Source organism: Rhinopithecus roxellana, chromosome 14, assembly GCF_007565055.1.
Source record: "Rhinopithecus roxellana isolate Shanxi Qingling chromosome 14, ASM756505v1, whole genome shotgun sequence".
NCBI lineage: Eukaryota > Metazoa > Chordata > Mammalia > Primates > Cercopithecidae > Rhinopithecus > Rhinopithecus roxellana.
In genome coordinates, this window is record NC_044562.1 from 131,948,546 (window position 1) to 131,974,328 (window position 25,783).

General features: G+C 60.7%; 1 protein-coding gene across 15 annotated transcripts in view; it reads right to left on the reverse strand.

Annotated features, from left to right (window-relative positions):
• Positions 1-306: 306 nt before the first annotated feature.
• BIN1 (bridging integrator 1) overlaps positions 307-25,783 on the reverse strand; it is a 59,000-nt gene continuing 33,523 nt past the window's right edge. For 2 of the 15 annotated variants that reach the window (XM_010363467.2, XM_030916059.1), the window contains exons 3-13: positions 22,647-22,701; positions 22,438-22,532; positions 21,882-21,977; positions 20,966-21,073; positions 16,002-16,087; positions 15,764-15,839; positions 14,305-14,387; positions 11,163-11,307; positions 3,105-3,215; positions 2,724-2,825; positions 307-914 (exon numbers count right to left, since the gene is read on the reverse strand). In XM_010363467.2, the coding sequence (XP_010361769.1) occupies positions 807-914; positions 2,724-2,825; positions 3,105-3,215; positions 11,163-11,307; positions 14,305-14,387; positions 15,764-15,839; positions 16,002-16,087; positions 20,966-21,073; positions 21,882-21,977; positions 22,438-22,532; positions 22,647-22,701 (1,065 nt within the window). In that variant the 3' untranslated portion in view covers positions 307-806. Of the gene's footprint in view, positions 915-2,723; positions 2,826-3,104; positions 3,216-3,453; positions 3,544-3,578; positions 9,758-11,162; positions 11,308-12,813; positions 12,859-14,304; positions 14,388-15,763; positions 15,840-16,001; positions 16,088-20,198; positions 20,292-20,965; positions 21,074-21,881; positions 21,978-22,437; positions 22,533-22,646; positions 22,702-25,783 lie in introns of those variants that run through there. The other 13 variants (XM_030916055.1, XM_030916056.1, XM_030916060.1 and 10 more) reach the window with 12 other exon arrangements.

Here is a 25,783-nt window from a genome sequence, read left to right on the forward strand (position 1 = left end):
ATGGCGTGAACCCGGGAGGCGGAGCTTGCAGTGAGCCGAGATCGCGCCACTGCACTCCAGCCTGGGCGACACAGCAAGACTCCCTCTTAAAAAAAAAAAAAAGTCACTTAGGACAGCATTCAATGGACTTCTCAGGCACAGATGGCTCACCAAATCCCCTCACCCAAGCCCGCAGTCCCTGACCTCCAGCTGACCACTCCTAAAAATCCCAGGGGCCAGGGGCTGAAGCCATCTTGATAAGAAAGCCACAGATAATACGGCTCCATCCGCACTCACGGACAAGAAGAGGGAGAACAAATACACAAGCGTTTTCCGAGTGTTTTTATCATTTTTTTGGTTTCATTTTGTTTTGAACACTAAGATTTATTTTCAAACAGCACACAGACCATCTGCGGGGCAGGGCCAGGCTACGCTGGTGTCTGGGCCCCACCCACAGCAGCTGCCAGGAAAAGAGGACCCTTGCCCGGGTGGCACGGCCGAAGCTTCAGGCAAGCATGGTGGCTCGGCAGCCCCCAGCCCCGCCCTGCGGCCAGGCACACATGCGGGCACGGGCAGGGGCGCCAGGAACTCAACTAGGGGACACAGCAGCTTCAGGAACACTGGTGAGTTCCGCCGGACTTGCCAGGACGCGGCTCTTTGGAAAACGACCTAATCTTTGGGAGAACGCCCCTCTGCCTGGGGGTCTCCTCTTGATTTCCCTTTGCTCTTCAAAAGATTAAAAACAAAAACAAAACAAAAAAAAAGAACCACACATTTTTCGGGAGGAGGTGTTCTTCACAAGCCCAGAGGCTGCCCGGGCCCCGCCGTCACGGGACCCTCTCAGTGAAGTTCTCGGGGAAGACCCCGCGGCACTTCTCCAGCTCCTTGTGCTGGTTCCAGTCGCTCTCCTTCACGCCCATGAGCCAGCCTTCATCCTGAGGGGCAGAGCACCGGGTCACACAGGGATGAGCAAGGGGCTCCAACCCACAGGGCACGCATCCCACTCCAACCTACTGGGAAGACGGCCCCTCCCCCTGCTGTTCTTGGCCCCTTAGCCTGCCAAGCCCACCTTGAAAACACCTCCTCCAGGCAGCACTCCCCGATGCTGCTGGCTTAGGCCCCTGCCAACAGGCACCACAGGAGCTGGCCTGTCGTCTGCAGTGGCTGGTTTTGGTGAGTCCCACTGCTCTCTGGTCTGTCTAAACAACTCCTTCAATACTGGTCAAGAGGCTCCCCAGCCCTGGGGGCATGCAGAGCACATCAGCCCTTCCAAGCTTCCAGGCTTTTCAAACCACCCCAGAGTGTTTTGGGAGTGACAAGTTACAAGTTCTAGAGGGACTCAGGGCCATCCCACCAGTCCCTCCAATTTCGACTTGCCCTTTGCTTCAATTCTGACTCCCGCACGGCCTTCTCCAGGAGTGCTGACAGGCCCCGGGCCCCAGGCGGGTGGCGGGCAGCTGCGTGGCCATCCACTCCTGACAGTGGCTGGTCCGAGGCTGCCCCTGCAGCTGGGCTGTGCCTGGGGCCTACCTGGCTCTTTGTTATTTCCCTCTGTCATTGTCAACCTCGTCACAGACCTTACTCGTGCCCTATCTGAGCCCCTTCCAGCACCCCAGGGCAACTCCCACTGTGGGCTCCGGGTAGGAGTCAGCTTGAAATCCTACCCAGCCAGAGCTGGCCCACTGGGAGGTCCGTGAAGATCTGGGGGCATAGGAGAAACAGCCGAATCAGTGCCAGGCCCAGGAGGTCCTCATCCCTCGGGCCTCCTGCCCCAGACCTCAGTAAGTACCTGGTACCATTGCATCCCAGCCCAGGACTCCCAGTAGGGTCGGCCTCATCCAAGACCCAGCCAGACCCACTATCACCCTGAGCCGCTCTGACAACCCATTCATATAGATGCGCTGATGGCTAAACGTGTTCTCTGGAAGCAGGAAGAGGCCGGCCAGGCCCTCTGTGCACAGCCCGAGGTGCTCAGGGGCTGAGCCATGGAGGGAGCCAGATGCCCACATGCACCACCGACCCCCGCATAAGCAAAGCTGGTTCTACACAGCAGGGAGGCTCCTGCCAAGAGTCCAAGGCCCCCTGGGTGGGGAAACTGACCCAGATCCAGGAGGATTCCAGACCCAGAAAGGACACACTTAGCACCTGCCCAGGCTCAGCAGGAGCCCTCACTTCCAGGAGATTAACACGAAGCCACAGCAGGAGGAGAAGGGTCTGGAAGGCATCTTGGGTGAGCCTCAGCTGGGGACACAGCTGGGAGACCCATGGCCCTGCGTGGACAGGGCAGGGCCCACCTCGAGGGACGGCATACGGGGCTTCATGAGCCCAACCAGTGCTCCAGCCACCGCGGGGTGGGCACCTTGTGGGCGGGGCAGGAGGAGTCAAGCATCGTGCCTCGGGAGGAAGGCAGGCCTCAGGCACGACCACCAGGAGAGAAGGGGAGAGACAGAGGCAGAGCTGAGAGCGCCTGAGCAAAGCGGGACGTGGGGAGAAGAAAGCAGAGGCTACAGGAAGAAGGGGGTATGGTGACAGGGACAGAGAGGCCTAACAGGAGAGGGGCGGAGGAACGGGAGAGGAGAGGAAAAGGCCAGACGTGGAGGGCTGGGAGGAGCAGTCGGCGCGGGAGGCCTGGTGCTCGCGAGCCTCTGCTGCCCCCTGCTGGCCTGTCCCCGCCACGGCGGTGCCAGCTGAAGCCAGGTTGCCTGTGGTGCCCCTGAGCTCTGGTGGCCCCGCCCAGCCCTCACCTGCTCTTCAGGGTTCTGGAAGGGGATCACCAGCACCACGTCGCCAGCCTTGAGCTGCAGCTCGTCTGTGTCGGTGGCCGTGTAGTCGTGCTGGGCCTGTACCTGCGGAGGATGCGGACGTCGAGTCAGACCTTCCATCCCACCTCCAGCCCTGCACAGAGCAAGGGCCTCACGAATGGGAGGTGCAGGTGGTGATATGGAGACCCGGAGTGCTCAAAAGCAGCAGGACGGGATGGGGCTCAGATGCCACCTCGCCAGCTGGGAGTGACCTAGTAGCACCCGCACGACTTTGGGCAAACCACAGAGCCTCCTGAGGCTCAGGGTCTTCACCTGCCCACCAGAGCACTGAGAGACTGCAGTAGTCAGAGGCTCTGGGCTCACCTTGAACATGAAACCTGGGGGCAGGTCCAGGCGCCCGGCCCCACTGCCGCCCTCCACGGTGCCATTCACAGTTGCTGGGAAGGTCTCCACCACGACAGCAGGAAGAGAGCTCTGGTGGCAGAGGTACGGGTCAGGTGGGCAGGGAGGTGGTCCAGGGACAGCCAGGGCCACCGAGAAGAGGGGCGGGGAGGGGAGAAAGGTGTCTGTGCCTGGTGCCAGACCAGCCCGCCTCCAGCTTCCTCAACAGGAGCCAGGCCTGGACCAGCAGCAGCAGGGGCCACAGGGGAGCCCCGGGCAGGCAGGCGGGTGGCAGGGAGGAAAAGGCAGGGATTTGTCCCTGCTGTCTTACGGAGGTTGCTTCACTTGCCGCCGTCTCCCCTGGCTCCTGGGCTCCAGCCGCAGGTTGGGTCCCACCCGCCACCTCTGAGGCCTCTGCTGGCTGCAACATAAATGCCGGCTCGGGGTCAGACACACGACAGGACACAATCAGGACACAGGAAACAGGCCACAGGAGGGCAGCACCCAAGTGAGAGGGCTGGCGGCATCGCCTGGCTGGCAGCAGGGTCTAGAGCCGCCCAGTGCCTCGAAGAATCCAGGGAGCCCCTGCTGGACAGGTCAGGCCTGGGCCCGGGAAGCAGCTGAAGAGTAGGCGCTGGCACGCCCAGGGATGTGAGTGGCATGCTGTGAAGACGCCCAGTGCAAGCCCCGGAGTGCCACCCCCAACCCCGCCTCACAGGCCCTGCCCTCTCGGCACCAAGACCTCACCCAACCACAGCCACCGCCCGCCCACCCTGCTTGGCCTGGCAGGTGGCAGGAGCTTTCTGAACCTACAGACGGTCCATGGCAGGGGACAGCAGCACACATCTGTCCCAGCCTGAGCACAACCAAGCACAGGCAGTGCGGTGCAGCCTGTGTGCAGCCCAAACCCAAGAAGGGTGTGGCACAGCACGGGCACCACAGCAGGCCCTGCAGGGGCCCCAGAGCTGGGCTGACCTGGGCCAACACTCAGACTTGGCCACTTCTGAGTGCTGGAACCAAGTGACTCAACCCTTCTAGTCCCCCATCTCCTCATCTGTCAAAGGAGGAGGTGTCTGGCTGGCAAGGTGACAATGAAGATTAAATGAGAAGATTCTGGAAAGTGCCTGGCATAAACCAGTAGGTGCTCTGAACGCTCCTCCTCCTACTCTGGGAGGCCTGAGCTGGGAGGCTGGTCTGGGAGGCTGCACTGGGAGGCTGTGCTGGGAGGCTGGGCTGGGGTGGGTGAGCAGGAGGGGCTGATGTGCCCAGCTGTGCTCACTCACCCCTGGCAGCCTTGGTGACAAGCCCATGCTGGGGCAGCCTAGCTCAGGACACTGTCCTCACCCTCACATCCATGGTGGCCTGGTCCCTCCTGCAACCCCTCCTCGGGGCTCTCCTTCCATGCTGCACCCCCAGAGACTGGGGACAAGCCAGACAGGGGCTGGAGGTGGGCACTTACTTGGGCAGGCCCCGGCTCGGCCGTCTGGCTGGGCCAGGACACAGCAAAGGTGCCCTCGGCAGCGCTGGGCTCCCCGGAAGGCAGGCTGCCGGCTGGACTCTCTGTGGGCTGGTAACAGGCCACGAGGAGAGAACAGGGAGGGGGAGGGGAGGCCGGGGTGGAAGGACAATGGGCAGGATCACAAGACGAGAGAAGATATCACCAGCGGCTGGGGTTGGTGGGGCAGGGTGGGTACCAGCAGAGCCCGGCTGGCCACCCGCCTCCCACATCCTCTCTCTTATCACTGCCAAAGGGACAGGCAGGGTGTCTGCTGCCCAAGCTTGGCACCTACCAAAACCCACTTGTCAAAATGGCCCTGCAGCCCACACCAGGCTGGCTTTTTCTAGCCTCCTCCACAGGGAAATCCTGCCATGGAGCCTCCAGAGCTCCCAGGAGCCGGGGCTGCCAGCGGGTGCCCCAAGGGCACCTGTACACCCGCCTGCCCCTCCCAGTGTCTCTGCCTTTATCAGGGGGTCTCAGGGACAGAGCCCAGGAAACCCTGTTGGAATTCTGGCTCTACCATGACCAGTTCTTGGGCAAGTACCAAGCCCTCCCTGAGCCTCTGTGTCCTGAGCTATCAGGTGACAGTGACACGGGTCCTGTGTGAGCTGGCCTTGCACCTGCCTGCAGGCCCTGCTCTCAGAAGGCACCCAGCCACACCCTGTCTTCCCTGACTCTCTCAAACCATCCATTCCTCCCCTCTCCCCCTCCTCCCAAATAGCTCCCCACTGCCTGAAAGCTCAGAGAGGGCAAGAACCTTCCACCCGAGGCCCTCCTGCCCCACACCCTGAGGACACTCGTCCGTCCTGGGTCCCCGGCCCGCTTCTGTCCGGAGGCAAACACTCACAGGCTATGAAAACAAGACCAGGTTTCAGGGGACCCCTGTCTCAAGCTAAACTGAGGATCCCCTTTCCCAAGGGCCTGCCAGAGGGAACAGCAGCAGAATGGCTGGAGATGGACGGCCTCACCAGCTCCCTGTGCCTGAGCACATGCCTGTGTGTGCTGCGTGTGGGGTGTGTGTGGGGTGTGTGCACCTGTGAACAGGCTAGGAGGAGGCCAAGGCACGTGGGCCCGGACACATATGGAAGAGTGGCTCCCACAGGGGCTGGACACAGAGCAGATGCACAGCTTACCTCCCAGAGATCCCATGGAATTGACTGAGCGCAGCAGTGAGGGCGAGAAGGACAGTTAGCACAGAGGTTAGAGACAGGGTGGCAAGCAGTCCCCAGGGACACTACCCCCGCTCCCCCCAGGCCCTCCAGCCCAGCAGGTGCAGGAGTGGCTCAGAGCCAGCTAGACTCCAAGGTTTGCAGGTGACTGAGCTCCTGACACCTCTCAGGGAGCTTCAAGACCCCAGGCCAGGGTGCAAGATGAGCACAGAGTTGCTGGGTAGTGTTCAGTGACCTCCTACTGAGTTCTCCCAGCTGATAAGGGGCTGTTCCCTGCCCTACAACTAGGAGGTGATGAGGGCGGAAGGCTGGGGTGCCAGGGGAAGGGCAGTGACCCAGGCCTAGATGGGGTCACATGACCAATGGGCAACATGAGCCCAGGGTTGGGCACCTGGAGGCTGGTGGGCCCATGGCAATGGTGGGCACAACCAACCTGACCAGAGGGCGTGGGTGCCTTCACGGGGCTCGTCACGGGCGGGAGGGGGTCAAAGTCCAGGTCCAGCAGACTGGCCTGCTCCGAGAAAGGCCCCGGGGCCTCAAACTTGGCAGCAGCAGCAGAGGAGGAAGCAGTTAGTGTTAAGCTGGGAGCCCTCACCCCAGGCAGACACTGCAGATGCAGGCACACGCATGGACACACACACACACACACACATGCGACACACATGCACAGAGCAAGTGCACATACATGCACACGCTGGCACACAGCCCAGGCACCAGCCCATCCACCTCACACCCAGGAACATTGCCCAAAGCCACACGCCCCCGCACAGGCTCCCGCCCACACCAGGAGGACGACCCCAGTGCCCGCTTCAAACTCCCAGTCATAGGCGTGGCCACCACCCCGCAGAGCCAGCGCCAGGTCCCAGGTCTCTCCCACCTCCATCCACAAGCTGGCGCCCCCGACCCCCCGCCCGCCCCGTGCCTGCACCTCCTCTCCGCTCCCTGCCCAAGAGTAGCTCATGCGGCTACTCCCCAGTGGCAAGAGTGGCACCAGGCCACAGCCACCGTCAGTGCTCCCGACTGGGAAAGCTCCAAAGGCAGAGACTTTCCACTGGCTTTTCTTCAACCCCAGACAGGCAGGTCACTCTGTGGCAACACCGCCACCAGCCAGCTCCAGGGATGGAGGAAAGGGTGGGGCCAGCCCACAAAGCCCAAGAGGCCAAGCTTCCAAGTGGGGGTCTTCAACATTCAGGGGCTTCAGAACCACCTGGGGCACCTGGGTTAAAACTGGAGGCCCTTGACCCCTCCCCAGCAGCCACCCCCCAAGATCCCCTTCCAGTGAGCCCAGGAATAGGCATGTGACAGGCATGGCCCCAGGGATGGGACACGGTGGCCCTGGCCACACTGTGACGAGCCTCCCCATAAGCTGGGCCAGACTAGCATGGGGAGGAAGGGGCTTCCTTAGAGCCCCCGGCACAGGCGGGAACAATGACTCCAGTGAGCCCTGGACAGCGCCCATGCCCACGGCCACGCCCATGCCCATGCCCATGCCCAGGGCACAAGCTGCCTTCTGAGGAGCGGGGAGTGGCTCGGCTCCGGTCTCCATCTTGTACCTCCACACACTCTTACAGGCACTGGGCACGGACAGGGGTGCCCTTCCACGCAGCCTCCACCATGAAGGACGTGAGACCTGGGGCTGTGGGCCGGGCTCACCAGAGGCACCTCCACAGCTGAGCTGAGGGCCCGTTGGGAGAGACCCAAGGCCCTCAGTCCTAAGAACACCCAGCTGTCCCGCAGCTCAGGGGACAAGGCGTGGAGCAGTCCACATGGCCACGCCGAGGTGTCAGAGAACCCAGGCCAAATAGACTCACTCCTTGGAACCAGGGGCCCCAGGCCCCAGGCCCCAAGCCCTGCCCTGGGCCCATCCCATCAGCTGACTTTCCTTTAGGTCCAGCCCTGTCTGGGGAAGCCAGGGTGGGGAGGTCACTGCTCTGCCCCATAACCGGCCGTCTCTGAAGAAAGAGCCACGTGGACGCCTGTGCACAGCTCCTAGGTGCCTCCAACCAGTGGGCAGCCAGCATCTCTCCCCAGCGGCTCCCACCCTACCCCAGCAACACCCCTCCCTCCTGTCTCAGAGAAGTCAGCCAACCCAGGCAGCAATACCCATCGTGTGCCGAGGGGAGGGTCACCCGCCAGAGAGCTGACCATCCCTTCGCTGTCCTGCCCTGGCAGGTGGCACCTCGCCATGTGGACCCGGGACTGTCCCTCCATGCAGGGACACAGGCTATTCACCACCCCACAGCTGGGAAGCCCGTGGGCACCAGCGTCATGGACAAGGGCAAGCCCACCCCTGCCCCATGCTCCACCCAAAGGTCATGGCTCCCCCACCCCAGACCAGGAAGACCAGTTGCCTGGAGATGGCACACGCGGTGGCCAGGGAGGCAGGTATGGCATAGAGGGACAGGCGTGCTCAGAACCTGGGTGCGGGTGGTCTCTGGGCCACCTCCCGGCCTGGCACACCTTGTTCTGGCGTGGGCCCGCGGCACATGCTCTAGGTTCCTTTCCTCACCTGTTAAATGGGGGCATGATGCATAATGGGGGCCTAATGGGATATAGGCCTAATGGGAGTGGCTGGCACCACTCCCCGCTCAGTATTTGCCAGTGTCCATGCCATCCCATCTCCCTCACCTGCACACACACTGGGCATCCCCAGGGTGGAGGCACGCTCGAGCCAGGGAGGCCAGCAGCAAGCAGCCCTGGAGGTCCTCAGCCCTGACCCCACACTGCTCTTCCTACATCGCCCTCTGCCACCATCCCACAGAGAGGGGCTCCCAAGCCTGCCAGGTCCCTGACACCTGCGTCACTTACCCAGACACCTGCAGCCTTGGATCTAAAGCTCCTTAGTTCTAGCCCTAGTCTTTGCATAGGGGCTTGAGGCCCGCCATTCCCAGCCCTTCCTAGCAGCGACCACTGTTCGCAGTTCCCAGCAGCCACTCCCCACACTCACACCCTCCAACCTATCCCCACTAGGCATCTGAGCTGTGTGAAGGGGTTTGCTGGAGGCCCCACAGCCTGGACTGGACAGCCTCCCCTACAGGTGAGGCTCCCCATGTGGGAAGGGCCCTGGCTCACCACAGGAGGGAGGCCGAGGCCTGGATGGCTGGCCTTGAGGAGGCAGTCAGCTCTGGGGGAGTGAAGGGAAGGCCAGCCACCCCTGGGCAAATCTGACAACACATCAGCCCACTCCAGCACTGGCGAGTGGCGCTTCCAGCAAGACACTCCCGCCCGGCCCCCACCAAGAAGGACGTGAGACCTGGGGCAGTGGGCCGGGCTCCCCAGAGGCACCTCCACAGCTGAGCCGAGGGTCCATTGGGAGAGACCCAAGCCACCCTGGGTGGCTCCCTGCTGCATCTGGGCATGCACACCTCTCAGGGAGTGTGCACACAGCAGCTGTGCTCTGAAGCCTGGCCGCTGCCCCCGCACTCAAGTGCCTGACAGCAGCTGTGGAAGCTGAAGTCCAGGTGCTTCAGCCACTCCAGAGCCTTCCAACTCTCCCTGCACCGGGAAGCCTTCCCTGACACCACGGGGCCTCCACACTCCCCAGCCCCCTCTGCCATAGCACCCACTGAACCGCAAGGGTACTGCTGACGTGACTGCTGTGCCGGGAGGGGTGGGCACCTTTCCCCTCTGTGGCCCTGCATCCAGCCTTGGTACATGCTCAGAGATGGGTGATGATGATGGAGGATGATGGACGGAGGGAAGGAAGGGTGAGGAGGGAAACTGACAGTCTCTCTGGCCAGATTCTTGGCTCTTGAGACAGAAGCATAGAGGATGAAGGCCATGCACGCCCTGAGAGGGCAGGAAGAGAGGAGAGCTGGGCCGCGGCGGCCGCGGCTGACCTGGGAGGGGGTGGTCACGCTGATCTCAGGGACAAACGTGTCCTCAAACAGGCTGAGGATCTGCTCCTGCTTGACTTCCTTGGACGGGGTGTGTTTGGGAGGCGGAGGGACTGGTGGGCCTTTCCGGAGCTGTGGGTCGGCGGCGGGTGGGGAGCCGCGTGGGAAGGCACAGCAGAGCACGGGGTTTGGGGGAGACAGACAGAGACAAAGACACGGTTAGTCACACCCCAGGCCACAGCCCCACCCAGGCCACTGAGCAGGGCGCAGCAAATGAAGAGTCACTGCCCTCCCAGCCCCCCGACATAGACACCAAGACCGCAGGCCACCCCCGAGAGGGACACTGAGGCAGGAGGTCCAGAAACGCTGTGTGGAGAGATAAGAGAGAGGTGAGGGGAGAGAAGACAGGGAGAGCGAAGAAGAGGGAGAGAGGCCCCGGGCTGCCGCTGGCCAACTGTGGGAGGGTCTGGCTTCCACCCGCCTGGCGAGAAGACCGGGGAAGGAAACAATGGCTGAGAGATAGCCGGGCCCCAGCCTCGCTCTGCCCACCTTGCCCTTCCCGCAGGCACCTCTCTCCACCTCCCAGGGCATAGGGCTGCCCACAGGGAGCCCAGCTCAGACGAGTGTGTCCCAGAGGAAGCCAGCGTGGCACCAGGATGGGGCAGAGGCCACACCCCTGCCCACCAGGTGGGGGACCTCAGGCAGGTCACGCACCCATGAGGCTGGGTTCCTCATGGGTTGGGTGATGACAGCGTCTGCTTCACAGGGGGTTTGTGGGGACTCAGTGAATGAAACCCCAGAAGGCACTGGCACCATGTCCAGGTCAGGGGAACTGCTGGTCGGTGCAGGCTCCCACCATGTCCTTAGCCCTGCTATCCTAGTCACCAGAAGAGCAGGGTGGCGGCAGAAAACTGGGAGGTGCAGGAGGCCCGGCTATGAGAACACCCCCACCTGGTCAGCCAGCGCTTAGGGCCCTGCAGATACCTGGAGGGCCCTCTGGGGGCAGGTGGGGTGGAGACAGGGAGAGTCCAGAAGCCTGGGACCTGCCCCCTTATCCACCCCACACTCTCCACTGAGCCCTTCCTCTCTCTGTCCCTTTAAAGGCCCTGCATGGCCACCTGGCTGGGCTCCTCCCTCCGGCCCCTTTAAGACAGAGAGGCCAGGAAGAGGGGCAGGCAGCCCGCTCCGGAGATCTGGATGCTCTGTGGGCTGAGCGCCCAGAGCCTCTGCTAGGGAGGAAAAGAAGATGGAGAAAGAGTCAAGCAGCCAAAAGACCAGGGAGAGGGAAGGGGAGGGCGCTGCAGTAGGGGTGGGCCCTGGGGAGGGGCGAGCAGTCACAGATGCCTCCTGGAAGCACGCCAGGCTGGATGAGGGGAAGGAGACCCAGGTCCAGACCCAACCCCCACTGGGCAAAGCATCGGGTCCATAGCTGCCCAGGCCAGAAAGGGGACAGAGGAGTGGGAGGATGGGGGACAACAGCAAAGCCAGAGGAGAAGGAGGGAGGGCAGCGGACCTGCCACCAACACATCACTCCTACCTGAGATGGGGACTTGGGGAGGGTGGCTCCGGGCGTGGCCCCGCCGGCTGGCTCTGGCTCGTGGTTGACTCTGATCTCAGGGGTGGCGGCAGGTGAGCCATCTGGAGGTGAAGGGCTCTTGTTCCCTTTTGCAGGCGCGTTGTCACTGTGGGGGCAGGACAAGAAAGGGAGCCCAGTGTTGGGGGACTGAGGCACAGGAGACAGAGGGGCAAATGTATTGACATCTGTATGAAGAGGTGTGTGCATATGGAGGTGTGAAGCCGTGTGTGTGTGTGTGTGTGTGTGTGTGTGTGTGTGTGTGAGCGAGAGAGAGAGCGGGAGGGTTGGGGGAGCCAAGGGACCTGGGCTTGGGGGGCTGGAAGTGGGGAGCCTGCCTCAGAGACAGGAACGGCCCAAGGCGGGACTCCAGGCTGGAGGTCTATGGTCCCCAGGAGTGCAGGCAGGCACCTTGGAACCATCTGTCGCAGAGGCCAGACCAACAACACCACAGGCTCCATGGGGTCCACCAGGGCCCATGCTGACAGCCCAAGATCCACAGCAGGAGGAAGCCAGACATCCTAGAGGCACAGTGAGTCTCCCACACCACAGGCAGCAGCCCCTCTGTTCTGGGGGCTGCTCCCCAGCCTGCTGCCCCCAAGCCGCCTGGCTGCCCTCCCTGCCTGTCCATCACAGAACCCTGGTACATGTCTCCAGACCTTGGCTCTCCTGTCCTCTAGGCCATTGGAGGCCAAAAGCAAGGCCTGGACAAACTAAGAGAGGCGTCCTCATCACAGAGGAGTGGGCAGCTGGCGATGGAGGGGACAGGTCCTGAGCCATGGCATTGAGTGCCAGAACCCGAGGGGGAGGTGGTGTGATGCTGTGCACCCCGCACAGGGACGAGGGTGCAGGGAGAAAATTCTCTACCAGAACCTGCACAGAGAGGCCTAGAAAGGTGCTGCCCAATACGGTTGCCACTAGCCACAGGTGGCAATGCAAACTCAAATCAATGAAATTTATGTGTAATTTAAATGAAAAGTTCCACTGCCCAGTCACACTGGCCAGTTTCAAGTGCTTGATAGCCCCATGGGGTAACTGGCTTCTGTGCTGGACAGTGCAGATCTAGAAGCATCCAGCAGGAACCAGTGACCGAGTCACCTGAGGGCAAACCGTGGAACAGCCTAAGAGATGTCGCTGACGCCATCTTTCCTTTTGGAATCTGTGTTTTATGGGCATGTATTCTCCTTAAAGAACATATGTAAGTATATAGCATACACATAGAATTTTTTAAAAAACAAAAAACCCCACCGTGCCACAGTGTCACCTCCCTGGCCCTCCCCAGGTCTCCTTCCCAGCCGCTTCTGCCATTGGTAAGTGCGCTGGTGGCCCGGGCACCACCCAGAGCTAGACAAGTGATGGGCGCCCAGAGGAACATGCTAAATCCAGCCAGCTGCTGAGAGGCCTGCCCGCCCCGCACCGCCTCCGCCTTCCCACCCAACACACACACACACACACACACACACACACACACACACACACACAGCCCTGCCCGGCAGCACTGCACACAGAGCCAGGTTACGGGTTAGTGGCGTCTGGGAGCAGGGCGCAAGGCGCATGCACAGGGCCGGCCAGGGCGCGGACCTCTGCGCCCCTCCACAGCACTCACTGCCGGTACCTGTTCTTCTTTCTGCGCAGCCGTGAAAACAGTTTACTTTTCTTTCTGTGGGGACGGATGGGAGGTGGAGGCCTTCATTCTGGAGAAAGGCCAGGGGCAAAACTGGCCCGTCCCCTTCCCTCTTGGCCAACCCCTCTGCTCAGAGGACAAAGGGGCAAAAGCCTCTCCTAAGTGCCAGAGGCCTTGCAGAGGGCCTGGGCCTGCTATCCCAGGGTGCCCTGGCAGGCCCCTGCTGTGGCCAGGTGCCCCGGGTGATGCTAACAGGGCCTGGTGAGGGGCAGGAGGCTCGGGGCAGGGGAGAGTCACCCTGCCTGTGGTCCCAGTCCCCAGGAGCTCCAGGTGTGCCCAGAGTGCCAGAAAAGGCCAACAGACCAGCACAGAATGCACAAGAGGCCACTCTGCTGGAAGGGAGACTCCTGGGCCTCCACTGCCCCCCTCTCTTCCCTCCACCTCCTTCCTGAGGGGAGCCATGGTTCTGGCCAGGACGGCCACGCTTACCCGCTGCTGACCCATCCCAGTGTTCCCACCTGTGCCTACAGGCCAGGCAGCTGCCCCTCCCTGCCCGACCTTGGATTCACATTTTGGCCTTTATTCCACAACCGCCCCACACCCCCCGCAACCACCACAACGCCTCCCGCCTAACCTCCCCACTCCCAGCCTCAGGTCACCACGGCCCCTCTCTCAGCCACAACTATTTTACGTTCAGGGAAGGAGGGGGCAACCACCACCACCCAATACCCTCATCATCCCAGGCAATACCCCAGGAAGCAGACGGTCACCCCGTTTTACAGAGTTCATCGGTGCTCTCTGCGCTCTGCTGTGATGTGCGTGTGTGTATGCACATACACCTGTCGCACACAGTCCCCCTCACACACACACACAGACATGGCCAGAAGGGAGGGGAAGTCCCAGGCTCGCTGCTTCCTCTGATCCACAGCCAGGAGAGCAAGGCGTTTCCCTCCTCCCCCATGGTTCCCCCTCAGGAAACAGAGATCTCCTTGCAGCTGGGCTTCCCAGGCTGAGGACAGGAAGAGGACGCCCGTGCGGGTGAGCAGAATGCTGCCATCCAGGGACGTGAGCTTTTCCAGAAGCAGGAGAGGGAAGGGCGGTGCTACCTCCCTGCTCTGAGAGGACTGCACGCCCCAGAGTCATGGGGCTGTTCACACCCCCCAGTCCCCAAAGCTGAGCAGGCTGCCCACCCCAACCCCGGATGCTCCTGCTCCACAGTGAGGGGGTCCGCCGGCTCAGGGACCCGTGGACTCCCCAGAGTGCTCCTTCCTCAATGAACACAGCCAGAGGGACAGGGACATTCGAGACAGAGACCTGCCTTCACCTGCTTCCCTGAGCACAGAGAGGCCGTGACAGGAAGGTCCCTAGACCTCCAAGGCCAAACTCACAGGGGACCAGGGAGGGCCCCAGCAGGGTCAGAGGAAGGAGCCCTGCCCCTGCCGTGCACACAGTCAGGGGTGCCAGGGCTTTCCCCGCACGTACCTGGGCTGGGCCTTGACCGTGAAGGTGTTGCTCCCGTGCTGCTTCTCCAGGCTAACCAGCACGTCGTTGAGGTTCTGGTTGAGCTGTGGGAGAGACAGTGAGGAGGTGGGGGGCCTCCAGGGCCACCAAACAGCCCCACCTTCCCCAAACACCTCTGCTTCTGACCACCACCCCCGGCCCCTGGCCAGGAACAAGCTCCTCTTTCCCCATATGTGAGAGCAAGGAACCAGCACACCAAACCTAGAAAAACCAAGGGGCAACAAAACGGGGCCAGTGGGCTACATCACTAATGCCTGTTGTCTCTGGAAGCTATCTTTTTCCCTCCTACTTATAGGGATATCCTAAAATGCCACATAGAGCATGAACTATTTTTACATTTTTCTCTTAAAAATTGTTTTGGCGGACTGTTGATCTTAATTGTTAAGGTCATTTTGCCAAGATGCTTTCAGACCACACTACAACTGCTGGATATTTCACTGAAAGCACAGGCACAAGAGAAGGTTTATTCCTCACACGTGGTGATTCTCATTACTGAGAATATTCCTCTCTTTGATTTGGCCACTAGGGAGCTCAGAGCCGAACTTTCATCCTATTTATAAATAACTATGCCCTGTGGCATATATTTTTACAGACTAATTTTATATAAATGTTCCTTCTCTAAAACACCTCTCTCTGTTTTTTAAACTTTTCATAAGTTGTCTCAAATCTTCGAAGGGAAAGGGGAAAAGGTAAGAAGGAAAGAGAAAGTCTAAAAGGCAAGAAACCATACTCAGGGGTGTGAGTCAGGAGAGGCCCCAAGCTGCTTCTCCTCCTCCAACCCTGGGCCTGGACTCCACCATCATTACTTCATCCCTCTGGGCCCGAGACACAAAGTCAGACCCACCACTGGGGGCGGGGGTGCCAGCCCTGGGTCTCTCCAACTGCAAAGTTCAACACCTTTGCGTTTTAGTTGCCAGATAGGTTAAAATGAAAATAACACAACAGAGAAAGGTAGGCTCATCAGTCCAGACCCTGTCGCACAGTGGATTCGTGCAGACGAAACAGGCCTATTTAAATGTCTCAAAAACATGGGAATAAAATTAAAATTGAGAAAATGCTGGTAATTTTTTTCCTACAAATGGAGAAACTGCCACCATTGTCTAACACTGCACTCCCTGGGCCAAGGCTGCTAGAGAACACATTCACAGTTTGAGAGGGCCTGGTCTACATTCTCAGGTGGTCTGCCCAGGCCGGGACCCAGAAAACGCTCACAGCCTCCCCGGCATGCCCTGCTGCACTCCCTGGGGCCCAGGCACTCCTGAAGGGGGCTGTTCCACAGGGCATGGAGGGCGCGCTGTGGTCACTAGTGTGTGCTGAACCTGCCAGGGAAGGAGGAGTTCAGGCCGCCCCTCCCACAACTCTGACTCTGACCCTTGGCCAGGGTGGAGCGTGGCCCCTCAGAGGAGTCCCCAGGGCCTACCTTGCTCATCTCCTTGTGGAAGTTTTCCTCTAGGCCCGCGATGCTCTGGAACGTGTTGACATAGAAACCTACGCGGCTACAGATGGGCAGAAGGATGGGGGCCAGGTGAACAGGCAGTTCAAGGCAGCAACTCAGAAACACACTCACCCACAAACAACCACACATGCGCATCAGAGACATAAACCCGAGAGGGCCCAGGCACCGCAGCACACAGGCTGGGCACCGCGCCGGGCCTCACCTGTTCCACAGGGAGGGCAGCTCCTCCTGCAGATCCACATTCATCTCCTCAAACACCTTCTGGGCTTTGATGAGCTCCTCCTCGGCCTGGAGAGCAGCACGGGTCATTCCCCTCTGCTGGGTGTCTGTCCCAGCCAGCCCAGCCGCATGGCCAATCCACCCACCTCCTGCCCACCCCTCCTGGCCAGTGTACCAGGACCAGGGCTCTGGGCAAGACAGAGGCTGAACTGGATGTGGACACCCACGCTAGCGACCTCCCCCTGCAGCCCTCCAGGACCCTGAGGACATCTGCAAAAGGGAGGGCTGAGCAGCCGTTGCCAAAAAGAGGCCCAGGTGGCCGGGAGGGCAGTGAGCGGCGAGTAGGGCACAAGAGGGGCAAGTCCAGGGCTTGGCGAGCTGGACACAGGACATGCAGACCCCAGACCCAGCCAAGTGGGGACCCTGCCCACTTCCACATGAACCCCCTCAGGCTAGGCGCCAGTCCTGCCACTGCCTTCTGGCTCTCAAGGCAGCATCTGTCGCTGTCCCCCACCGCCCCTGCCCCTGAGTGCTCCCTCCCCGTTTCTGAGGGCCAGCTCCTGGCAGCCCCAGCCACCATCCTTCACTTCACCTCCCGGGGACAGTCCTTCCCACAAAGCCCTCTCTCTCCTGGGACCTGTCTCCACCAGAGGGAGACCAGAGGCAGCCACTCAGGCACCTCTAGAAATGTCAGGGGGACCCTAGAGGAGGGTGCAGGTCCAGGGAGGAGGCAGCCGGGCGGCTGGGCGGTGCCTGGTCCTACTCCTGGCCCACACCTTCCCCAGGGCAGGCCCTGCGCCCTCCAGGCCGCTCACACCCACCAGGCGGTGGCGCTCAGGCCCCATCGCAAGGTCACAGAGTGCTGGGGAAGGGACTGCAGGCGGCAGGTGAGTCACAGACCCCGCCTGGTGCCCAGCCCACCCGCCCGCCTGGGGAAGGGGCTCTGCTGGCTCACTGCAGGAGGACACTGCCGGGGAGAGTGACTCAGAGATTCAGGGTGTGAGTCACAGCCCAGGAACGTGTCAGGCCCCGCCTAGGGAAACCTCCCGCCAGCAGCGTCACGTTCTCAGGCCGGGGCTGGGGCCTGGGCTGGGGCCTGGGCTGGGCTGCCTTCTGGCAAATGCAGCCAGATGGCCGGAAGGCCACTTAACCACAAAGCACACGATTGCCCCAAGCCTAGCCAGCCGTCCCATCCAGTCTCAGGCAGCAGGACTAGCCCAGGTCAGCCCCTTGCCCCAGGGACTTGGGTTGGGACTGGAGGAGGGGCCACCATGGCTTCTGACAAGTGACCTCCAGCTACTCGCTAGAGTGGGTGTGGGCTCCTTGCCTGACTTTTTAGAATCCAATAAAAATTTAAAGGCAGATTTGGGGGGCAGGGAGAATGTCTATTCAAACATGCATGCCTCTCTTAGATCCAGGGGCCCTGGGCAACCCACACCAGGGTGGGGTGAGGAATACTGTCCCTCCTCCCTCTCCAGGCTATGGGTGGGCCATCTCTGCCCTACTCCTCTGGGCATCCCAGTACCTGGAAGGGGGGCTGCCAACCACGGTTCTATGGAACTCATAAAATGAGTGACTCCTAGGGGTACTGTTGTGAGCTGAGCACCATCACACATACTCCCCACCCTCAACTGCCAAGAGTGGGTCTAAAGTCCCACATTCCACATGAACCTGCCTGAACCGCCCGGTTTCTCTACCCACTAGGACCCCCTCTCCATGAGGATGCAGCCACCACCCCCACAACTGCCCAGATGGCAACGGTGGGGACAGCAGTGAAGACAGCACTGCAGCTTGTCTGGGGGCACATCTGCCCCCAGCCACGCTCTCACAGCTCAGCAACGCCATGGAAAGCCAGAGCCCGGACAGTTCCGTTTGAGTTCCTGAAGTCAGCACCTGTGTCTTGTATTCCCTTTGGTTGGCATTCCTCATATTCTGGCTCTTTCGAAAGCATGTGGAAGGGGCAGGGAGTAAGGTGAGGGCTGTCTGCCATGTCTGCCATGAGGAGAGAGTGCCCCCACCCCAGCTCCACTGAAGCTAAGAGTCACGTGGGTCCGGGGTCCCGAGGACAGCATTCAGGACGCTAGGGCAGGTGTGGAGAGCAACTCAGAACTGGCCCAGGGTCCTCATGGAGCCGGTCAGCTCCCCTGGTACAGCCTAGAGAGGATGCACTGTCTCCCCAAAGTCAAGTCCCCCCGCAGGGCAGCCCCGGAGTCCCAGCTGTCCCATCTCACAGCCAGCCAGCTGCCCACAGGTCACTCTAAAGGCTGTCCTGCCTCCAGCCAGGTATGAGTGGGGTGGGGACAAGGAGGATGTGCTCAAATAAAGATGGGACCCAATTGAGACAGCCAGTTTGGCCAAACTGTGAAACATTCACAGCCCAGTACCCAAAGATGTGATTGCCTGCCTCACCCTCTCTCTGCTTCCCCAGGGTGGGCGTGGGGGCAGGCCCTCCCTCCAGAGTCCCAACCACACCTGTCCCAGGAGCCCAAAAGCACTGGGCAGGCCCCATAGCCTCCTAAGGATTTCTCCCATCCACAAAAAAAACGTTTCACCTGTTTCAGGGAAAATAATTCAGAAACCCCAGCCCTCAGTCAGTAGTCCCATTTCCCTTCTAGCCCAAGTGCTAAATGGACTGGCAGGGCACACCCACTCCAGCCCCTGGTTCCTCCTCCACCTCCAGAGGCAGATGAAGTCTCAGGCCTATTGAAGGCCCCTAGGCGTCACCCCCAGACCCTGGCTGTCAGCACTCAGTGCCTCCAAAGTCAGCGCTGGCCTAAAAGAAATCAGGCAGCAGATCAGGTGAGAAATTGGACAGCCAGGCCAGGAGCAGTGGCTCATGTCTGTAATCCCAGCACTTTGGGAGGCCGAGGCAGGTGGATCGCTCAGCCCCAGGAGTTCAAGACCAGCCTGGGCAACATAATGAGGCACAGTCTCCACAAAAAACTTAAAGATTTAGCCAGGCACGGTGATGTGTACCTGTGGTCCCAGCTACTCAGGAGACTAAGGCAGGAGGATTGCTTGAGTTGGGGAAATCAAGGCTGCAGTAAGTCATGATCGCACCACTGCATTCCAGCCAGGGGAACAGAGCGAGACCCGTTCAAAAAAAGAAAAAGAAATTGGACAGCAAGCCATGCCAAGCCCACCCAGAGCGCTCCACGTCGCAGGCACTCCATGAAAATGATGAAATCAACAGGCAGCTCAGAAAAAATGGGGCAGCTGCCCAGAGAGAAACCCAACCTCCTGGGCCGGGCCCCTATCGCTGGCCCCTCGGGAACGTGAAGAAGTGTGAGGGCCGCATCCAGGCTGTGACTACACTGAACCGAAATGTGCCTCAGTTTCACTGGAGAGAAAACCCACCTCTCATAGGGCACTGCATCCAGAGGTCCCTGGCCACACTGTGACCCATTCGGAGGACAGGGGGCTGAGAAGACCATAGCTCTATGGCCAGGATGGTGAGATGGCCCAGGAGTTTTGTAAAAAGAGCCTCCTCCAGGAAGCCCCCCAGGAACACTGAGGTGCTGGTCACTTGCCCTCCATGAATCCCCAAAGGCCGGGGACCCATACTTCCCCTCCAGGTCTCAGCATCCCAGCCAGACTGGAGGGTCCTCCCAGTAACTCCTCCAGAGTCACCACGGGGACCGCAAGTCCCAGGAAAAGGATGCAGGGGCTTCAGTCAGGAGAGCCCCAACCCTGCCCCTAACTGTTGGCTGTGGGGCCCTGGGAGGAAGCTGTGGTGTGCCTCTCTGGGCAGCTTGGTCTGCTCAGTAAATTCAAGATGATCTCGGAGTTGTCACAAGGCTTGAAGGACAGGCATGGCAGTACAGGGGCCTGAAGATGTCGCCTCCCTCCCCAAAGGAGCCCTCACAGAGGACAAATGGCTCAAAGGCATTCCTGGGCCACTAGGATTTCAGAGGAGTCTCCAGGAACGACCACAGACGCAGACACGGAGTGGGCACACCTATGCCCCCACCCAGGTCACACAGAGCCCCTCAGCCAGTTCCTTTGACCCCTACATTTGACTTCAGGTCTCCTCTGAAGCAGGAGCTCTCCCAGGGAAGGCCTTTGAAAAACCCCGCCCTGGCCGGGCTCAGACACCAGCCCTGCATTCCGCCGCAGGGCAAGAGGACAGGACGACAGACCGGAAGGCGCCAGCACGTGCAAGGTTAGAAGCCAGTGTCACCTGATTTCGGAGCAGGTTAGTTTGAGCTACGAGATGAGCCTGCAGTTTGCCTTGGCACCACTGGGGGGCGGCTTTCTCAAGCAGCGAGACAGGCTGGGGTGGGGAGGTCAAGGCAAAGGAAGGTGGAGAGACCAGGGAGGTAGGGAGAGAGAAACAGAGACACACAGATTAAATGCACGTCCACACGCCCCACGCGCGGGGGCCGCCCCAAGCAGATATGGGCCCTTGAGGCCGACAGAATTAGGGGGAGCCCGAGGGGTCAAGGAGAGGGGGTGAACTCCAACTGCAGAGGCAAAAGGTGCTTGTGGTTAGCAGCACAGGGGACCCAGCAAGCAAGGCCCTGCCCGGAGGAGGGGGCCGCCCCAGCCCCGCATCACAGGATGAGTGGGGCCAGTTGTGCACCTACTGGCTCGCTCCAGCCAGGGACAGGTCGCCTGGGATCGCGTGACGAATTCCACCCGGCTCGCCAGGCAGGGCGGCGCCGTTCCAGGGAAACCCAAGAGGCCCATCCTCAGGCTGGCTGGTGGCCTGGATCAGGGCTGAGGGGCCGGGGTGGCACAGGGGTGGGGGCAGGAATGGGCCTACAGTGGACCTCACCCAGGCACCCACAGGGGCCTCTCACTCACCGGCCTGGGCCCAGCAGCGTCCCCACCCCCAGCTCAGCCACCTGGGGCCAGGCAGGAGGAAGGCTCCACCCTTGGGGTCCTAGACACCCGCCCTCTCTCAGCCTCCTGCAGACGCGGCCCCGACCGGCCTCCAGCCCTTACCTTGGCGATTTTGGCTTCATCCTTCTTTTTAGCAGTTTGAAGGGACTCGTAGTGGTGCCGGGCACTGTCATAGTCCACCAGCTTGCGCCCTCGTTTGGCGATGCGTGACTAGCGCAGACAGAGGAGGGTGCTGAGCGAGGCCTGGCACCCCTGCTGAGGCTCCAGGTCCCGTGGACCCTGGATGGACCCGCAGGGCGGGCAGGAGACCCCAGCTCCACAGGAACCCTTGAGCCCTTGTGGCTGGAACCCTCCTGGTGACAGAGCTCACCCCCTCCAGGCAGCCCAGCCCCACTGTGTGAAACCATTTCCTTGCACATGAGCCCATGTGTCCGTGTCCACCAGCTGGTGACGTGTCAGCCAAGTCTTTTCCTTGGCCTGGCCCCTGGCTTCTCATCTCCAGAGCCACGAACAATCAGACTCGGGGAGCTTGAGGCATCTGCACTGGGGGCCCCTGAGGCCAGCATGAGCATGACACCCCCATCCTGCCCGCCAAGGGGATCTCGTCCAACCCAATGGTCAACCCAGGCTGCCATGTGCACATCACCATGTGGTCTCACCTCGGTGGAGACCAGAGACACTGCCAGCTCCTAGCACTCACCCAGGCCCAGCAGAGACAGCAGGCTTTGTGAATGCACACACACAAACACACCCACACATGTAGACCCAGACAACAGGTGACATGCACACATACCCTTCCAAGCACACACGGTATAAACACAGGGGACCTGCAGGCACACACACGCCTAGGCCCTACTCACCCTTCTACACCTTCCACAATCATACAGCCAGCCACTCCACAGCAACACACACACACATACACACACACACACACACACACACACACGTGCCGTGAGGCTTCCTCCCATAGCCCTGAGACCCAAAGGGACAGGAAGGTCCCAGCAAGTGGGCCTCTCACCTTGATGTCAGGGAACTGGCCCAGGTACGTGTCCATGGTCAGCAGCGCCTGGTCCACCAGCTTCTGGTGGTAATCCATCCATAGCAGGTCGTTGTTCTGAGACAGGCAAGAGCACCACAGTGCCACCAGGGGTGCTGGGCCACACCCACCCCAGTGCTCCCCTCGCAGGGACCAGCCCCAGCCCCATCTCTTCACAGCTCGGTGGCTTCTCAGAGCCTCAGTTTCCCCATCTGTAAGATGGGGTAAAAGTTCCTGCCCTATTGGGGTGACTGTGAGGATCAGATACACGGAGGACTGGGGTCAGCCAGGGAGGCTTTGTGAGTCGTGAGCCATAACACACAAATAAGGACAGCCACGATCCACCATCTGCCCACCTTGGTGTGAGGGCGAGTCAGGAGAAAGGCCCGCAGAGAGGGAAGGCAGCTTGCCCCAGGGCACACAGCACGCGAATGCCTGAGAACCAGAGAGGCTTGCCCCAGAGGGCACAGCAGAGTGGGACAGGAGCTGAGACCAGAGGGCCCTCTGAGAAGGGCAGGGACGCCTGTCCCATGCTCACCTCTGCAATCTTGTTTGCCTCATCCCTGCCGGGCCAGTCAGGCTCATACACTTCCTGCAGACACTCATTCAGCTTCTTGGAAGCCTCGTGCATGGCTGTGGGACAGAAAGGAAGTATGTGGGCCTCCCACTGATAGCCCTTGTCCCACCCTCCCCAGCTCTGTACCCACCAGCTCTACATGGGCCAGGTGCACCCTGCCTGCCTCCTACCTTTGACAGAGGCCAGGTAGGTCCGGAGATCCTTCTGCAGCCGGGTGCCCTCAGTCTGCAAGGAGAAGGTCAAGGATGAAGTCAGGGACTGATGGCACACCCAGTCCCTGACCCCTCTCCTTCCTACCATCCTCACATGAATGAACCAGGCTGCTCTCCTGACAGCAGCCACGGATCAGCTGACCTCCCAACAGGACAGCAGCTACGGTCACCACTCCTGCCTCAGGAGCCCTGTGTCCATAGGCACCCTTGCCCATGTTTGTGGGCACCTGCCCTCTTCCAGATGCCATTCTCAGCCTGGGAAGGAAGGCAGGAAGACAAAGAGCCCCCCTCCGGGATGACATGCTGGGGCTACGGCTGAATGACACACATACAGCACAGCACCAGTATGCAGCAGCAGCAGCACTCACAGACCTGCCCTCAGACACCTGCCGACAAGTAAGCAACGAGCACAGGAGTATGGACAAGGCAGGTGTGACCGCCAGGACCCCTGCTCCACAAGCTCAGGTGGTGCCCAAGGACAGAGAGCTCCCACTGCCTCATACTAGGAAAAGAGGGCCCGGTGTGAGCCTGTGCAAGGACCGAAGACCTAAGGAAGAGACGGCATCAGAGTAGGGCGGCAGAATGCAGGGCTCATGGCCAGGACTCACTGGCCCGGCTGAGAGCAGGGACATAGGATGTAGAGAGAAAAGGCTGAGGGGGCAGTGGGCTGGGTGGTGAAGCTCCCTGAGCTGGGAGAGTAGCCTCCAGGGGCTTCCTGAGACAGCAAGGCCAGCAGAGAGGGTAGAAGCATGGGCCAGGCCTCAATTCCCTCTGGGACATCAAAACCAGAGCCAGGAAAGCTGAGTGGAGAACTCCAGGTTCCAGGAGGGGTGAACAACAGGCGATGCCAGCCCTGAGGTCTGAGACTGTGCTCAGTGAGCTGTGGAAGTTTCCAGAAGCCATGTGCAAAGAGTGGGCTGCACATGGGCTTTGAGGCCATGCAGACCCAGCTGTGTCCTTTACTAGCCACGCAGCCCTAAGTAAGCTAGTGAGCCTCTCTGAACCTCATTCTCCTTGTCTTTCAATGGAAGGTGAATGATCCCTGCCTGGCACTCCTCAGATCCAGTGAGACAGCCCAGGCTCTGGAGCTTGAAGGAAGGCCTCAGGAGATGGGCTTCATGCTAAGGACAGGAACGCGAGGCAGAGACGGGGCTTGGGAGAGCAACAGTGGCTGAGGCTGATCTTCATAGTAGAAGGGCACCCCCCTGGCCTCCTCTGCCTGTTGCCAGCCCAAGCCTCAGGGACACCCATGTTCTGGACACCTCCTGCCCTGAGGAGGGGCAGCTGGCCATGGTCCCAGGAGACCCAGCATGCCTGCAGAGCGCCAGTCTGGCCAGCTTCACACTTGCGCAAGAGCCGGAAGGTGGGTCCCATCCGTTCAGGTCAGTCTCCAGGCGAAGGCCAGCAGGGACCCGGCCACCTCCGCAGGCTCACCCCCAGCACCCTCAAACCCTCTTCTGTCTCCCCACTGCAGGTCTTTCCCTGTCCTTAGCTGGGGCCGCTCTTCCTGCCCTGGTGCCTTGGGGACCAGCACCTTCCAGGTGGTCTTCTCAACACCACTGCCTCACCTGGCAGCACAGAAGCGGACAGAGGGTCAGCGACCGGCCCAGTCACACAGAGACTGGGAGAGCCCACGAGACCCTCCAAGCCTGGGCACGCAGCCCGCGGCGTGTTTTGTGGGTAACGGGTAGTGATGCGGCCCTGAGAACCCGCAGATCTGCCCACTATGATGAATGCTTCTGTGTGACAGTAGAGACATCCACAGGGAGAGCTTCAGAGCAGCACACAGGATATATAATTTAAAGAGAGGACATGTGAAAAAAAAAAAAAACTCTAAAATTCCTTTAATTCCCCGTAGATTAAAGGTGTAATCTTTAGCCAGGGTGTAAAACACTGGCTAATCATCACCTTTACAAACATCCCAGTTCAAGGCCCGCTGATGTGAGACGGAGTGAAGAAACAGAAGGCCACTCCATGGACATGGAGACCTCCCCGCAATTCCACTCGGGGGTCAGATGGAGACCCTGCGGGGCCGAGGAATGAGGAAGGGTCCACCTCACTCCTGACACAGCCACCCTAAGTCTTCATAATTAAAGGCTTTGTTGGTTGAGACGAGGATTAGTGTGTTCATGACGGGATGCTATTGTGTCCCCTGATGTCACCAAATCTTCCAGATCCAGCTTCTCTCCCTGCCAAGCCTCCACCATCCCGGCCACACCTCTCAGCTCCCTCCACCCACCCCTCCGCCACAGGAGTCCCCATGGGGTGGGTCGTTGTGCTCCCCCGGCCTTGGTCTTCAGGCTGTACCAGGGCTCCTTGTGTTTCCCAAACAACGCTGGGCTGTGCGCCGGCACGTGGCACGCAGATGTGCGAGGGGCCAGCTGGAGCACTGCCTCCCTGTGCCCACTGCAGCTGGCTTCCTAAGCTCCTCCTCAGTCCCCAGGGTAGACACAGCTCTCCCCCGACTGAGGCCCCAGCCAGCTGCCCCCTGCAGAGCAGCGCCCAGGCCAGTACAGAGCAGTGTGTGTTTGCTTCCAAACCGGCTCCCTCAGCCCCTAAACAGGGATCTGAGAAAGAATTCTCTGGAGGTCCCAGAGTTCACAGAGCCCAGCTGGGGGAAGATAAGATTTGGGAGCCACTGCCCACCTCGGCCCGTGTCCCAGCTACAGGACTTGGGGGAGTCAGGAAGGGCCTGGAGCAGCTCCAGTGGGGCTGGGCTCAGCCAGCATCCCCAAGCCCTCTCTGGGCCTCCCTGGAGATCAGTCCCCACGGGTGGCCTGAGCACCCAAGTCCCTGTGTTCCCAGCGGGTCTAGGGTCAGGGACGGCCCTCCTACATGGACCCCTCTGGCTCCAGCTCCGACTCTCACCCCTCGGGCATCAGTTCAGGGGACGACCTTCACGCAATAGCCAGGGATGCCCATTTCGAGCAAAACCTTGGGGAGGCCCCGGGGACAAGAAGGAATCAGACTTGCCCCACCTCAGTGACAGACAAACAGCAATGACAGCCCTACGGCCTGGAAAGCTACAGACGGCCCCTAGGAAGAGGAGCTGGGATGCCCTGGAGACCCAGGCTGGCTTCCAGAAGCGCCTGTGC